Here is a 16,814-nt window from a genome sequence, read left to right on the forward strand (position 1 = left end):
AAATTTTGAAGATGACAAAACATTCCAACTTTGTCCAGCTTTCTCATACCTTGCTTTATTCAATTCACCCATCTATCCTGTAATGATGTGTCACCTTCTAGTGGTCACTGGCCACGTCAATAAACCCTAACACAACACTAAAGCGTGTACTGGACTAAAATTCCAGAGACTAGGTTCTAGACCAGCTTCACCAGTAACTTTCAATTTGACCCGAGAAGAGCACTGATTCTCTCCAAACCTCTGCTTGCTTCTTTGTTTACAGAGATTGGTCCAGATCTTTGGCTGGCCAAACACAGCGTGAGTGTGGGAGGGCAGAGTTCTGGCAAGGCATCCGTGGTTTCCCAGAGTCCTGAGCACTTGCTGTAGACTAAGTGCCTTGCATGTTCATACACCAAGCTTTTGAAATGTATGTAGATGCACTTGTGGTTAATAAACTTCAAATTATTGTAATTTAGGTCAGATCTATAAGAATATAAGCAAATTTTACCTGGTCAACAGAGACAAAGAACCACAAATATTTAAGAATTGCAGAATTCATAGCAGCTTTTGGTCCTTAGATATTTTCTCAAAGACTTAGTCAGAACAGTCCAACAATTATCAGGTGCAATGGTAAAAATTTTCAGGACTAAAAAGGAGTTTACTCAAAATGAATCATAGACCTATATGTAACACACACAGCCAGATACCTTGTAGAAGAAAACAGAATAATAATCTTTGTGACCATGTGTTAGGCAAAGAGTTCTTAGATATGACACCAGCAGGACAATTCATAATAATAATAATAAATTTGGTGAATTGGACTTTATTAAATTGAAAACTATATGACATTGCAATCCCACATGTAGGCATTTATTCAAGAGAAATGATCTTATGAAGAGAAATGTTCACATTAAATGTTCGCACAAAACCTGTGAACATTTAAAGCAGCTTTGTAAACAATTCAAATATTTTTCAACTGGTGAACTTCAGACCTCCACACAATGGAATACTACTCAGCAATGAAAAGGAAGGACTTACTGATACATTGAACAGCATAGATGAGTTGCTCATGCATTGTGCTAAGTGACAGAAGCCAAAATCAAAAGGCTGCATGTGCTGTGTGATTCCCCTTTATAATATTCTATATAAGCCTGAGAGGGAAAGGAAAGATCAGAGGATAAATAAGTGCCCCTGAATGTGTGGACAGTCCTAAGTAAAATGTTGGTCCATGCACTTTCCACCTGCTCTTCCCACTGCCCTCCCACTGGGCTCTTGAAAACAGGGTCCCTATGTCACTTTATGCTCCTATCACCCACCACACCCTGGTCTCCATGCCTCCCACAGGCTTCTTTCTCCAAAGCCGCCTCCTTTCCACAAAATCCAAACCACCATTTTCTAGTGTGTTCCAATTCTGCCCAGTTCTAGCAGGGAAGAAACCTGATTTATGTAATTGGCACTAAGCCTGCCCCTTTAACCTGTCAGCATTGTTATGTTTTCAGTTGAGGTAAGATTTATACTCTCTAGGTGACAGACCTTAGGCAACACTCTTAAAGGGTACAATAAATTTTTTAAAAATCAAACTATTTGCTTTTTATAGCTGGGACAGAGGGACTTAGAGCTTAGATGGGGGATGTTTTTGGCAGAGCACCTGCCCCTAGGTATCCTGGTTCTCTGGGCTTCTTCCTCACCCTTGTTTCTGAACTGGAAGATCCCCTACTTGATCATATTTCAAGGGGCTCCCCTGTCCACAGCAGAGGCAACTGGGGCTGCACAGGAGGGAGGGGCGGTGGAATCTGGACTGGGAGGGAGCAGGGATGTTTTGTTGGTTGTAGTTGGAATGTATGAATTATGTACAACCAGTGTTAGGGGATCAGTCTGTCCATGGTGGCCTCAGAGGACTGAGGAGAAAGGAACTCATTGCTGAAGGGTAGGCCCTTTATTGACACATTCTGAATTAGCTTTCTTCTCATTCCAGTCAAACAACATTTAAAAAATTATGAATCTTAACTCATGTTGATTACTGAGGTTAATGTTTTTATATTTAGAATATTTGGAATGCTTAGTATTCTAGGCATTCATATAAGATTTTAAAAATCCCTGTACTTTGACATCTTACCAAGAGTCTTAGAATCTTGATTTTTACAGATTCCAGTTAGAGTAAAAAAGTTTTTATGTTGCGATAAAAATGAAATGTATTGATTTAATTTAGCATGACAGAAACTTCCTAGTGGGTTTGGTACCAATAGAGTTAAAAATGTTGCAGCGTAATTAGAAAGGTTACAGTTTACCATTTATAGCTACAGACAGAAAAATATAACTGTAGTGCAAGGTTGCCATGACAACTCACTTCTCAATCACATTTTTTCCTTCTCCTTCAAAGTAGCCAATCAGTTAACAGGAAGGAAAACCACTGAAGGAGACGAAGTTGAAACAAACATGGATGAGAATTTATAAAAGTGCATAGCAAGCATATAACTGTGTGGCAATTTTCTAGATCTGTTTCTACTAATTCAATTTTATCAGATATTATGTATTTACTTCTCTGCCTTTGGAAATGATTCCAGAAAAAAATACACTGTTTTTTTTTATGTGAGTGATGGTTATGGCAGCTTCATTGTTGATCCTGAATCACTATAATGGGTAACATCACTAACATTCATACTGTCTTTTAAGCAACTACCTTACTACAGCCTCACTGAGTTTCTTAAATGATCTTCACATGCCATTTAGCCATTCAATCTCTAATTTACCTAAATACATTGTCAGAAGCACTTGAATTTACTATGGACAGAAAACCAACATTTAATGGTGAGTTCTGAAATCAGAAACAATTTCAGTATCAACTTCCAGAAATGCCATGTCCACATTTAATTGTGAAGTGACTGAACGTTTCTCAGGAACATTCCAATTACTCACACCATTGGCTCAAGCTTGGCGAAAAGTTATCATTCTTTTGAAGGACTCAAAGATGAAAAAATCTTAAGAACTTGAAAACTGAAGACATACACTAATGACTGCAGACAACTTGCTTTCTGATAAATCTTAAAATAAAAGGAGTGGGAAAGGAAAAACTTTCACTGGCTCTGACCTAATAGTTTTCCATATTGATGGCATTTGTTTTTTTCTTTTATATATACTTCTCAACGTCCAGCACATGGAGCTCAAATTACATAGCAGCAAAGCACTTACTCTTAAAATAGAAAAATTATAGTCTGGAAAGGTACCTAAGCTTATCAAAAATTATAAATGGATATCTATCCATTTTTTTTTCCACATGACATTGAATTTGGAATTACTGCATTTTTTACTACCACTAAACATAACTGGTAAAGGATGAATGCAAAGAATGCCTCTTGGGCAGAAATCCTATAATTCTACACACACAAATAGATGCATGCAAATAGACACAGGCATACATGAGCATACACACACACACACACACACACACACCATGCTCTCTGGCCTTGTAACTTCTGTTCCTCCTCTCCTTTCTGCTAGCAATGGTTCCATCCCCACCTCTGCACCTGGCTCACTCTTACTTATTCTCTCAGGTTTGCCTCAGGCGTGTTTACCTACTGTACCTCAAACACATCCTCCATGGCCTCCTTCTCCATGCTTCCACATGTTTTGCCACATCTCAACCTTTGTTTATCATACCCACAGGAATCTGCTCTCAGTTGAGGCCAGCCTTTATGTTTAGCACTCCTGACTCCAATTGACTCCCTGATAGACTTTGAGTTTCTTGAAATAGGGACTGGGTTTTGAACGTCTTTGTATTTCTGGCTTTTAGCCAAGTACTCACCTAGCACATAGGAAAGTAGAGCTCAGAAATTGTTTTGGAAAGAGACAGAGAGATGTTCAAACAGTCATCAAAACTCAAGCACACAGAACAGACCCTAACTACAAAGAGACAAATACAATAATAGGTTGAGGGAACTTCCTTATCTTGTACATACCAAGAAATATTAAACTAGTCAATCAATATGTATTTATGGGCAAATTACTATGGGTCAATTTATTGATGATTCAAAGGATTAAAAGATGATGCCACCTAGTTGATGACTATACCCCAAAAGTAAGTACTGTTCTGAGAAAATTTACAATTGTCAAGTAAGGATTGCAGACAATAAGCTTTCTGAGTTCAGATGACAAAAACACCCCCTTGGGCTGAGGGAGCTGCATGGAGGAAAATTCATACCAGGCTGGTTTTCGATGGTGCAATGCCTCTACTTTCTCTGCCACCACCCTCCCCACTTCTCATTCTACCTGACCTTTCCCATGTAATTACACCAGGTAAGGTCTCATTTTCTGATTCCTCCTCTACCACCTGATGTATAAACTCATATCAAGGTTTAACTTTCATTCTCTTCTCATTTAATATTTTATCCATAGGTAACTTCACTCCAAAGATAGCACATTTAAAATCTCTGGGATCATTCCCAAATCTGGATCCTAGTACCAACTTCTTACCTGAGCACCTCCCCACTATCTCACTGCTTGGAAATTACCTCTACAAACATAACCTTTCAGCATCCCAGGATCTATCTGCTCACAGCACACATTTAGCTTCTTAAGACCAACCATGCACTCCCCATTCTGCTTCTATTTCTTCCTACATTGATTGGTGGCATCAAAACTATACTTAAAATCACTAGGCTTGAAACCTAGGATTGTATAATTCCTCTCTTTCTGCCACTTCCCATGCCTCTTTCAGTACTTTTCCCCTGAATCCCCTGTTAGAAGCTCTCCTTACCACATCAGAGCTCCCAATGACTGTGCTTTTCTCATGATCCCACAGCTGATCCTGTTATGACCACTCATACATCCATATCATCCAACTCTGGGAGCTATAAAACACTGCAAACTGCTGCTGCCCATTGGAATTCTTTGACCCAGGAACTGCGTGCTGAATGGCATCACCCAGACATGTGAGCCACTCCCTTGCCCCCGGTCCTCCTCTCCCACAGGAATTTCCTTGCCCTCCTCCCCTTTGGGTGGAGGCTCCTATTCAGTGCTCACTGGAGAGTCTCCTGCTGGGAGTGATGTTCAGAGAACATTTGCAGCCCAGTGACCAAGGAGCTACCTCAAAGACCTAGAAAAGGTTGTATTTAAGTTTAAAACCTTACATGCTGTCTTGCTATCATGAATGATAATTTCTTTCTTTAATCTTGTTTTATAAGGAAGGGGGCAAGAGGCTTTCAAAGACTCAACCATTAACTCCAAAATTTTGTGTGATCACCCAGGTCTCAACTGTCTCATTAAAAGTCTAATGTATATCATATTTAAAATGATCCTTTTTTGAACCCAAGAATGGACTAACAGCTACCAAAGGGAAAGGGACTGGGGAGGGTAGGTGAGAAGGGAGGATAAGGGGATTAAAGGGCAATATGATTAGCACACATAGTATACGGGATGCACGGGTAAGGAAGTATAGAACAGAGAAGACAAGCAGCAACTCTACAGCATCTTACTACACTGATGGACAGTGACTGTAATGGGGTGTGTGGTGGGGACTTGGTGATGGGGGGAATGTAGTAACCATAACATTGCTCATGTGAAACCTGAACAGAAGATTGTATATCAATGCTACCTTAATAAATAAATAAATAAATAAATAAATAAATGATGACACTTGTTTTAAGAAATTGCTTTTTTCTTTAGCTATAAAATATGGTTATTTTAGAAGGTTACATTTTCTCATTTAAGTTCTAGTTTAACTGACCAGTCTTGCTAATTATTACATAGAATTACATGTAGATATAGAAATAGAAATAGGTATAGACTTAAACACAGACTTACATATGGTCATAAGTATATATATATCTGTAAACACAGATAAAGCTGTGATATCACAGGTTCTTCTGTTGATAAAAAAAATCTTAAGGCACTTTGTAAGTCAGCTCACACCACGCTTACAATAGATTTAATCCAAACAACACTAACACAGTTTTTCAATCCAAACGTAGCTAAGTTTGATTCTTCCACTATGTAAGCCAAGAAAGGAACAACTGGGAGATGGGATGACCTATGGTGCCAAAGGTCACAGAGAGGTAAAAGGTGAAAGAAGTTCAGAAAAAGGATTCATTCCTGTAATGACTAGGAAATCTGGTGGTTTTTTCAAATTTGCTGCATGACAAGGGTATGTGGGAGAAAATGAAATCTCCAGGAAATATTACGTGAGGGAAATAAATGAAGGTTCACAAAACAAAGAGAAGAAAAGGGAGTGAGAGTGTCAGTATTAAGGCGAAATTCTTTTGCAGAAGATAGAAAGGGAGAGAAAAGGGAGGAGACCAGTGTGTAATTGAAGGGTGAAGGGAAATAAGGTCAGCACTGAGTTATTAGTTAGTATTAAACATCATAGTCCTCCATTTTTATCTGTTTTTGACCTATTTTCATTTTCTTTGTGTTCTGGGGACAAAGATCTCTTTTTGAAGTCTTTGCTCCCTTTCATCATTTATTAATTGCATTTATTTTTCAGCTTTTGCTAAAAAAGGCTATTTCTCAGCCCTGGGAATGCACTGGCATTAAAGGTGAGAAACAGAAGCTGTACTTTGAGCTCTTCAAAGAAAAGCACTTTAGAAATCAAAGGCACTGCTATATTGTTATTATTCTCTCCTTCCCCTGAAAGCTTGGCATCACATTAGCTCTGATCCTCAAAGAGGAGTCTCTCACTTTAACCATTATATTAATATTTTGTGACTCTGAAAAAGGAATGGATATCTAAATTGGTCAGTCTAGTCCAATAATCTTTTTTCCCTTAGTTCTGGTGCTATGGGTCTGATCCAGGAATCAGAAATAGGAGCATTTTATCTTGTATGCAAGTCACACCCAGTAATGCATAAATTGTAAGGGCATAGAGCCAAGCACTATCAGTTCTGTGCAAGCAGAGATCCACAAGCTCAATGGGCACTGAAAGCATGAGATGTTGACTCATAAATAATCCTTCTGCATTTTTACACAGTTATATAACCAGTTATTTATAGTAATGATAATTTACATTAATATTAGAATACTGAATAGAAGACAAAAATAAGTTATTTTGGAAATAAGTAATAAATATTTCTAAGTATCAGTTGCTTATCAAGACAAAATTGGATGGATCTTAAAACACTCAGGAAATAATACTAACTAGCATAACCCCTCATTTATATTTTCTCCACTTAGGTGGCTCCATGAAAATATCACTCCTAGAGAAATATCTAAACACAGCTGAGTGGAAAGAAGGTTTTTAAGATAGAAATATAACCCCCAGTTTGCAGCTCATATAATTGCATGTCCCCTGTAGATGAGCAGGCTTAAAAAGAAAATATTTTAACAGAAGGTGGATATAATTCCAAGTTGTGATTTTTCAACATGCTCAATAATTTTATATATATAATCTGCTTAAAATGTAATTATGTATTTTTGTATTTTAAATGTATTTTTAAATGTGTTCTTTGCATAATTATTTTATGTGTAATATATATATATATACATACATACATACACACACATATATATGCAGATTCAACAAGAGTTTGAAAAAAGCAACTTGAGTTCTTTTTATGTATTGGTTGACTAAAGTTTATTTACATCCTTATAGATCCAACTTAAATTATAATAAAGGACATTTATTTCTAAATATCTCTATTATTTGAAAACAAAAGAGACACTAAAAGTCTGTACAGCAGATGAAAATTTTAGGAAATAAAACAATCTGATATTAAACAAGCACACCATTGAATAACTCTCTTTTCCAATTTTGAATCAGGAAAATAAATCCCACTGGAATATGGAAATATTTGGTGAAGGCATTTTAGGGGTTGATGACAGGAAAACAATTTTGGATGTCCTAAAGCAAAGCCATATCAGAGACTTGTTCTTCATGTGTGAGTGTGTGTGAGTGATGACAAAGACTTACTTTAGGGGTTCCACACTTGTGTCTGCTTCTTTGAAGGCTAGAGTGTAGGCTCCATGTTTGTTCACTGATAACTCCCAAGATCCCAGAACAGTAACCTGGCACAGTAATCCCAGAATAGATCTGGTACAGTGATCACTTATTAAAATATTCATTAAGTTACATGGTTGTTCACATTCGTAGCATGGAAATTGTAGAACAAGGTGTCCCTACATGGTCTATAATTTATAAGTTGTAATTACTGCTCTCAATGAAAAAATAAAAGTAGACCCATCTGTCACTTAAAGTTAGCAAAGAACTTGTCTTCCATACCCTTACTCAGTCATCTTGGTTCATCCCAGCCTCGGAGCAGCTGTGCACCAGGAGCCCACATTTGAGCTCTGCCTGGTGCTTGACTCTGTTGTCACTCTGACACTCTTATGGGTTGAAGTCTGTACTCCCTGCAATTCCTATGTTGAAGCCCTAACCCACAGTGCCTCAGATGTGACCTTATTTGGAAATAGGGTCATAACAGATATAATTAGTTAAGTTAGGATGAGGTTATACTGGAGTTGGATGTACCCCATACCTGATATGTCTGATGTCCTTATAAGAAGGGGAAATTTAGACACAGACCTGCACACAGGGAGAACATCATGTAAAGATGATGGCAGGGATTGGCTTGATGCTTATACCAAGTAGGGGATGCCAAAGATTGCGTGGAAACCATCAGGAGCTAGGAGAGGATATGGAACAGATTTTCCCTCACAGCCTGCCGAAGGAACCAACTCTGCCCACACCTTGATCTTGGACTTCTACCTAGGAAGCTATAGGACAATACATTTCTGTTGAACCATTCAGTCTGTGTAACTTCGTTACAGCAGCCCTTAGCCAACTAATACAGCTACTGACTCGCTCCTTGCCGCTTATCAGATCACCCACTGGGGCACTACCCTGACCTCCCACTGGACATTGTCTTGTTCAGTGTTCAGAGTTCACAAGATTGCCTCCAATTTATTCCAAAGCATCCAAAGTATACATTGTCAATATCCAACATATTCTTCCACTAAATTTACATAACAGTTACATCTATCACCTTTCCCTTACCTTCTGCTTGCTGCTGTGCTTGCAGTGATGTTATAACCAGGAGGGGGTGGCGGAAACCAGGACTGTCTGTTAAGAAATGACCTCATTTACAAACGTGGTACATAGAAGGCCTGATCCCACCCACATGTCTACCAGGAAAAGCTGAAACTAATTTGACAGTTCTGAAGACAATAAGATGGTTTTTCTATAAGGCCTAGGACATAAAATGAAAACCATTTCATAAATGCAGTAGGAAGTAATGGTCCCATATTCCAGCCTATTTACTCCTGCAGTAAACTTCTTTTCCCATTTTTTGGATACTAAATAATGTGGACATTTCTTTAAAAAGAAATAGGAAGGAAATCTGGAAAATAATAACATTGTTAATCTAGATAGTGCTTGTTACTAACATGCCTCTTTTTCTCTCTATTTTTCTGCCTATCTGAAATATTTCATAATATAAATAACCACCATCTTATGCTCTACTCTAAATAGCGTTTAAAAAACTGAGTGATAGAAAATTCTGACAAGTAAGAATATTACAAACATAAATAAACCCCACAGTAATGCTAATCCCAATTGTACATGTATATATAAATACATATATACCCAATTAGAAAGATGTCTTCATGTTACTAGGACAAAATTTTAATTTGTAGAGATAGCTTAGGGCTCTATCAAAAACAGTAAGATATAGACCAGAAGTCACAGAGGAAAGCGACAATTTAGAGAAGGAAAGGCTGGACTGAGAAGGACAGGAGAGCTGGCTTTAAGTATTTAGAGCAGGTGTATTCTCTGAGGCACCACGGGACTGAACTAAGGTGAGACGAAAGTAAATAAAAGCAGATTTCAGCTCAACATAAGTAGTAGATGCTACCACAAAAGCTAGTAGCAGTTTATCATAAAAGTGAGTCTTGTTGCTGGTTTCAATGGTCCTCAATTATGCCTAACTTGTAGGAAGAAAGATTCTTGCACTGGGTAGGAGATGAACTAACTGATTTTAAGTTTCCCTTTCAACTTTATGAATCTGTTTTGTGTAAAGGGTTGGGAGATGTGAAATTTGGATTCAAGAGAAAGGTGATCGTATTTTTTGTGACTCTTTAGATATAAGCAGAATTCCAGTTATAGGAAGAATCAGCTGTTTCTCTCCAAGAGGAGTACAGCAGCACCTTGGCAGCCAGCCAGTCCATCAGTAAACCCTGAGCACCTACCCTACACCAGACTGGTCTTAGGTGTGGGCAAAGCAAGTAAGAAAATTTTAAAGGCATTGAGGTTCATGAATGCTTGCTTTCCATTTTCATCATAATTTACTAGTTCTGTGTTCTCTTCAGCATGCAAAACTTGTTTCCAACATCACATTCTGTCTCACAAAGAATATTCTGCCACAACAGGTCTACTACCTAAATAGAACTCAGCACAGGAAGAATGTAGGAGGCTAAAGGGAGGATGCAGCAGTGATGCAGGCTGGTTTCAGGAGCATGGTGACATCTGGCCATGCCGCAGTCATTATTTCAGGGTAAAGTATTCCCTGTAGTAGAACTCTACTAAAGGTGTTACCTGAAGTAGCTCACCCTTTACTATCTGAGATCTATCATCAAAAGCATTACCTAGAGTTGCAAGACCCTAAGGGACCTGGAGAAGAGACCACATGTTTGAAAAGTTGCTTAGAGGGAAAGGACTGAAGTTTGAGGACAGAAGAATTCAGCAGGCACTGGATCCCTGGAAAGGGAAGGAGAGAAAAAGGAGGAGAGACAGAGCAATATCTGAAGCCTACTTGGGGGTCGTGGCATGATTTGGTTTACAAGTCCCCAAAAAACAATCCTTGACAGCATATTGACAGAGGCAGACAGAAGGAGCCAATTATACCTCTTTTTCTTCACAGGTGTTGTAGCAGAGGTGGAAGCCGGGGCATTGGTGGTGTTTGTACTGAACAAACCTCTAGGTTGCCTGTTTTAGTCACAAGAACAGCAAATCATCACATTCCTGGATCTTTTTCATTCTATCCTACCTTGAAAAGGTCTTATAATCGACTCATATCCACCTGCTCTCTATCCACCACAAAATGTTTCACTTGATAAAGAAAGCATAACAACAAAGAGTTCTTCCTTAGTTTACTCATTTTATACATTGTCAGCCTCTCATCTCAGTAACTAAAACTGAAGGACCTGGGTGAAGAAGTCATTCATCATATGATATTTTGTATCTGAAATCCAGCCCAATCATTTCTGATATGCTATGGATTCATATATATATATGAACCTATATAACACAATTATATTGCAAATTTTTAGCACTAAAAGCATTAGCTGGTTTAAAAAATACATCTAAAAATCATACCATTTTAAATCTCTGTTTAGTATTTATTAATATCCACAGACCTTAAAAAAAAATAGAAGTTCCCCAGGCCTGTTTCAACTGCTGAGAGATGTGGTCCAAGGTGAAAATTACTTTATTTATAAATACAAACTTGAAAACCAATTATGTTTTCAAAAATTGACCTAGTTTGGTTGTTTATAACTGCCAATAGTAAATACATTCAGGAAAAGTGTATTTCATCTATATAGGTTGTTAGCAAACTTATGATTTTATGACTCATTTGGATTACAGATATAATTAGTTGCCACAAGAATAGAGAAAAAGTAAAGTTCAGTGGGAAAAATAAAGAACTATGTTTTTTTAAAAAAAGAAAAAGAATGACTTAAGTTTTGGTGTTTGGTTAGAGCAGACTTTGGCATATTTCTCTGTTAAACTACAGATAGTAAATGTTTAAAGCTTTGCAAACCATTTCATTATTTCTACTGGTCATCTCTGCCCAGGTGATAGGGACATGGCTCTATTACAACCAAACTTTGGCCTGAGGGTGGTATACCCTGGTTTGTTTTGAACCCATACTAAGAAATACACTTTATTCTTAAAATGTAACTTCAGTTAGAAAGGTACATATGTTTTTGCTGCTTCTGGTAATTTAAACATGGGTACATTTCTGGTAAGAAAAAAAGACAAAAGTTTGAGCAACAACAAAAGTGAGTACTTGCATTAGTCTTCAGTTGTCAATGAATTTAGAGTTATTATTCTTGAAAGTTAGACAGTATTTAGGAAAAAGAAAAAGACAGCATCAATATATGAATAAATTTGATACAGTGATTTCATGATCCTTTTATCTCTTATTGTAGATTTCAAAGGAAACTTTCTTCCCTCAGAAAATTCCATGTTTAAATCCAGTGTTTTTATGTGTTGGGTTCAGTAATTTTCTTTAGCAATAAGAGTGTAAAATAGGCATTTACAACATCTCATAATCTTGTCACTGGGATAACTTAAACATAATATAAATGTGGCAAGAATGATGGCCTGAAGCCAGAGCTCTCTTGAGTTTAAAGCCAGGCAACAAGATCTTATTTTTCTCTAGCCATGAGCATGAGCAATGATTTTTACTCCAGAATTTCTTTGTTAAAAAAAATAGAGAATAAGAATGCATATTAAGATATTATATGTGAAACATATAATGTATATTAAAGATACTAAGTAGGATTGAAGAATTGTAAGTAATGCTTAGAAAAACATTGTACTTAAGCCTTCTCCAAAGTCAGTAGATATCAGTACCTATTAGTTAGTCGGTTTTCCAGAGTATTGGCCTTATATGTTTTAGCTGTATCATTTCTGTCTGAGATCCTTTATAAAGAAACAAGACAAATGGGTGAATGAATATTTAGTTATTGAAATCCTTTCAGACCTCTTTGTTAATATAATAACATCACAATATAAACTTTCTCTAGGAAAAGGACCTATTTTTCAGGTATTACATTTTAGAAAATGTTATAATTAAAAAAACTATGACAAAATCTATTTAGGAGGCTATTTTAATATAGTTTGTAATTTCTTTAATTCTATGCTTTTCTGTTAGCCTTTTTAACTCACTGAACATTTAACTTGTTAACTATTTTATATTCATTGTTGTTTAATAATTTATCTAGCCAATGACAGTACTTCCCATGTCAGTAAAAGACAACAATGGAAGACTTGAGTATTTTTTAAAATATTTTGTGGCATAGACAATGCTATATGACTGCCAGACTTACTTTACTTTCCTTCTGAGCATATAGGAGGACCACATTTCCCAGTTTTCATTGCAGTTAAGTTGGGACCATGTGATTGAGGTCTAGACTAAGAAATATGGGCAGAAATATTTTTGCCACTTCCAGATCCATCATAAAACCTCTTGTGTGATCCTCCATGCTCTTTCTTCTCCTCTGCCATGTTTTGGTGCCCATGGGTTGAAGATGTCAACATTAGAACATAGAAAGAGCATAGGTCTCTGAGTCACTTCATGGAGCAGAGATGTCCCCAGTCTTCCAGCCAATCACACTGGACTCTGATGAGAGTGACCAGGAATCTTCTATTGTACTAAACCATAGAGATTTGGAGGCCAGAGAGAACTTACTCAAAGAGTCACTCTATCTACCCTGACAAATTAAGTTTACTTTGACTAACACATTTAGTTAATAGGCCCTCCTGGCCTTCAGAGGTTTTAATCACTCTAATTTCAGGTCTCCTCAAGGAGACCCCTGGACATCATTTGACATGATAACTAAAAAATTGGAATAAATAACTCCAATACATTAAAATTCTACAAGTCAACTCCAAACAGTTTCTGGTTTTGGTACATAATAACACAAACTGATAATTCTTGAGTTCAAAAAGGAAGGAACATTAGAATCCCCCAGAGCTCCACATTCTCAACAGACTGCTCATAATACAGTTGTTAACTTGTACAGAATACTGGAATCCATGTATAAAAACCTCATGTCTAAGGTGATCATCAAACCAAAGACTATGAATCAACCCCCAGCCCTGATTGCTGCTGTGCCTGTGAAATGATTATATATTATATGTAAAGGGCTCTGTGGTAAAGCACTGTGCACACCATAAGTAAAATGTCATACACCTGGCTCTACAGTGTGATTGTTCCAACACTCAAATATTAGGGCAACATGCTTTCAGTGATCATTCTTCACTTCCACTATCTCTTCTACGCCACTAGGGATCAGTCTATGAATAATAGTGAAGGGAACTCTAAACCACCATTCCAATACATATGTCACTCTTATAACACAAGGAGAGTAACTCTGTATCTCTCTTGGAAATCAAGTTTCTACCACCTTGTGACAAGAAATAGGTTGTTTTACTAGGAGTCAGTCTTGGAGACAGGAAGTACCCAAACAACATAAAGAGCAATAGAATCAAAACAAATATAAAGTTATACTTCCACAACAAAACACTAGAGGGCTCCCTAACACAGGTTTTCCAAATTAGTCGCTAAAACACCTTGAATATTTGGGCCATATTGCACGCTACAGTTAAGACTATTACTTGTGTTTCTTTAGAACACCCATATCTGTACATATGTATATATATTTTAAAAGAGAACTCTTCAAACATAAACTTATTTGTAAAAGATGCATTATTGAAATGTACACACATGCACACCAGATATTAGATCATCTTTTTTCTAAAATTATATCACATCTTGCATTTAGAGTGGCATGCATTACGGAAGTCCTAGTCCCACTGACAGAATTTGCCTTTCTTCAACGATCCCTGTGTTTGTCCCCTCTGTTAACAGTTAACAAGGCTGTTAACTACAAGAGAGAAGTCAACTTCTTAGATGCTGATTAGATCCTCTGTAGGGACTGACTTAAAAACCAATGAATAGTGCAGGAGTATATACATTTGCTATATTAATTAACACTGGCATAGCCCGAATACAGAATCTATTAGTTATGTCCACTTAAAATACAGCAGGTGTCATTTTTGTCTACAGTAACAGCGTATCTTTAGCTGCAGGGAGTGACCTCAACTATCAATGGCATTGAGTGTTGTGTCTAGACTCAAACTAAGATGTTAACTTTGCTCTTTACTTATGCCTACTAAGCATCTTTACCAAATATAAAATTAAAATGTGATTTGTGGCATTTTTACCTGAATACACATTTCTCAGTTTTCTCTAGAGATGAGTCCTGTCCCTCTGTGTAAGAAGGAACTAAAAAAAGGTACATATTGGGCTCTCTCTATAGGCCATATGGTGACTCCAGTGCCAAGAGAATAGTTTCACTTAATCCTAGAGTAGATGAAAACTATTGTATTAGTAAAATTAGCAGTCTCTCCATAAAATAGATGTACAGAAACTGCTGTTTTCTCCACCAGTGGGATGGAAAGAACAAAAGTTAGAACAAGACTATTCTTATTCATGATAATAACTATATTCTCCATTTTAAATTAATGGAGTTCACACAGCACCCAGTCTATCTATATTTGAACCAGTTTCTTAGGTGTTTTTCTTATTAATCTACTCTTACAGGGATTTTAGGGAAATAGAGTATTGAGTCAAAATTCTATGAGTTTTGAGGAAGAGAATTCAATCCTTATATCCCTACTATGCCTGGGGATACAATTTCATAGTTCAAAAGCTTACTTTGGTAAACACTTAAATATTCATGCTTTATAAGAAATGAGATTTAATATATGTTTTGCTTTACATTTACATGGTTCAAAAACACCTTACCTGTCCAAAGCATCATCAGATCTGTACCGACTAATTGTGGCTTTTGGCTCATCATTTACTTTCCTATAGCAAAAAGTAATTAAAGAAATATCAAATAAATTACCAAAAAACAATTTATTAACTGTCATGCATTTAGTAAAATTTGGCCTGTTTAGGTAGGAGATGTACATATTACCGAGAAAAGACTTGGAATATCTAAATCTTCTGAGGTTTGACTTGGATAGAATAAATTATGGCAAACCCATTCTAATAAAGGAATTCTTCTCTAGGTCCAATTATTTCTAACTACAATGTAACATATTCAAATTGGGTATAAGGATACATAAAACAAACAACACAACATGCAGAATGGTTAATAACTTATATGTATTCTTGTCAATGTTGTTGATTTTTACATAATAGGAGTACAATACCTTATAATCAGCTACTTTTTGTTTGCAGGGTTTTAGCAGCACCATAAGCAAGCACATAGGCAAGCCAACACAAATCACTCCATTTAAGTTCAGCACCGTGGACAGGGTTGAAAGATGAGAACTTGCTGGCAGAAGAGAGGGAGGGAAAGGAAAGAAAGAAAAGGACACAGGAAAAGTTGGAAAGAAAGAAAAGAAGAAAGTGGGAGAAGGAAGGTTAAATGTAGGAAGGAGAAAAGGGGCAGGAGATGAGAAGTAGGGAAAGGAGAGACAGAGGCAAAGAGAAAGGAAGATAAACAAGCAGAAAAAAGGGGGAAGGGAAGACAAGGAAAGAAGGAAAGAGAAGATAGGAGCCTCAGCAGTGGGAATCTTGCTCTTCAAAGCATTGAGAATATCTTGATCAGACTGATCAATCAGCCAAAAAAAAGGGCCTGCTTAATGCCTTCTATATAATACCCCTGTGATACAGGGAAAGCAAGCTCTTTGGAGAATTATGCTATGATTTATTGTATTTGCATTTCAAAGCATCATTTGAAGCTGAAAGTTCAAAGATCTTGAATTATAAAAAGTACTTAAAACAGTATTCTTAAGATTTAATTTTTAACTTGAGGTAGCATACTTTCATTAAGTAAATATTTGAAGGTAAACAATATACAATGCACTGTGCATTGTGACTATGAAGAGGTCAAGAGTGAAATAATTGGACCCTACCCACACAGAGCTAGAGCAACAACCTCAAAACATATATCCAGAAATAAAAAGTGGCCAGTGTTGTAAAAGAGGTTTGGGTAAAGTGCAAGAATGCTCTAAGTTAAGAGAGTTTATTTTCAGGTGTAAGAATCAGAGAAGGCTTTGTGGGTAAAGTGTTGTTTGAGCTGGGCCTTGGAGAATAAATTGATGTGAA

The 16,814-nt window shown here is 36.9% G+C and overlaps 1 protein-coding gene across 8 annotated transcripts in view; it reads right to left on the minus strand.

Moving 5' to 3' along the window:
- Positions 1-16,814, minus strand: part of SCEL (sciellin) — a 93,380-nt gene that overhangs the window by 56,080 nt on the left and 20,486 nt on the right. For 6 of the 8 annotated variants that reach the window (XM_073212473.1, XM_073212471.1, XM_073212467.1 and 3 more), the window contains 4 exons: positions 15,501-15,563; positions 12,542-12,610; positions 10,808-10,888; positions 8,963-9,028 (listed from right to left, as the gene is read on the minus strand). In XM_073212473.1, the coding sequence (XP_073068574.1) occupies positions 8,963-9,028; positions 10,808-10,888; positions 12,542-12,610; positions 15,501-15,563 (279 nt within the window). The remainder of the gene's footprint in view (positions 1-8,962; positions 9,029-10,807; positions 10,889-12,541; positions 12,611-15,500; positions 15,564-16,814) is intronic. The other 2 variants (XM_073212472.1, XM_073212470.1) reach the window with 1 other exon arrangement.

The sequence above is a fragment of the Manis javanica genome, chromosome 9 (genome assembly GCF_040802235.1).
Source record: "Manis javanica isolate MJ-LG chromosome 9, MJ_LKY, whole genome shotgun sequence".
Lineage (NCBI taxonomy): Eukaryota > Metazoa > Chordata > Mammalia > Pholidota > Manidae > Manis > Manis javanica.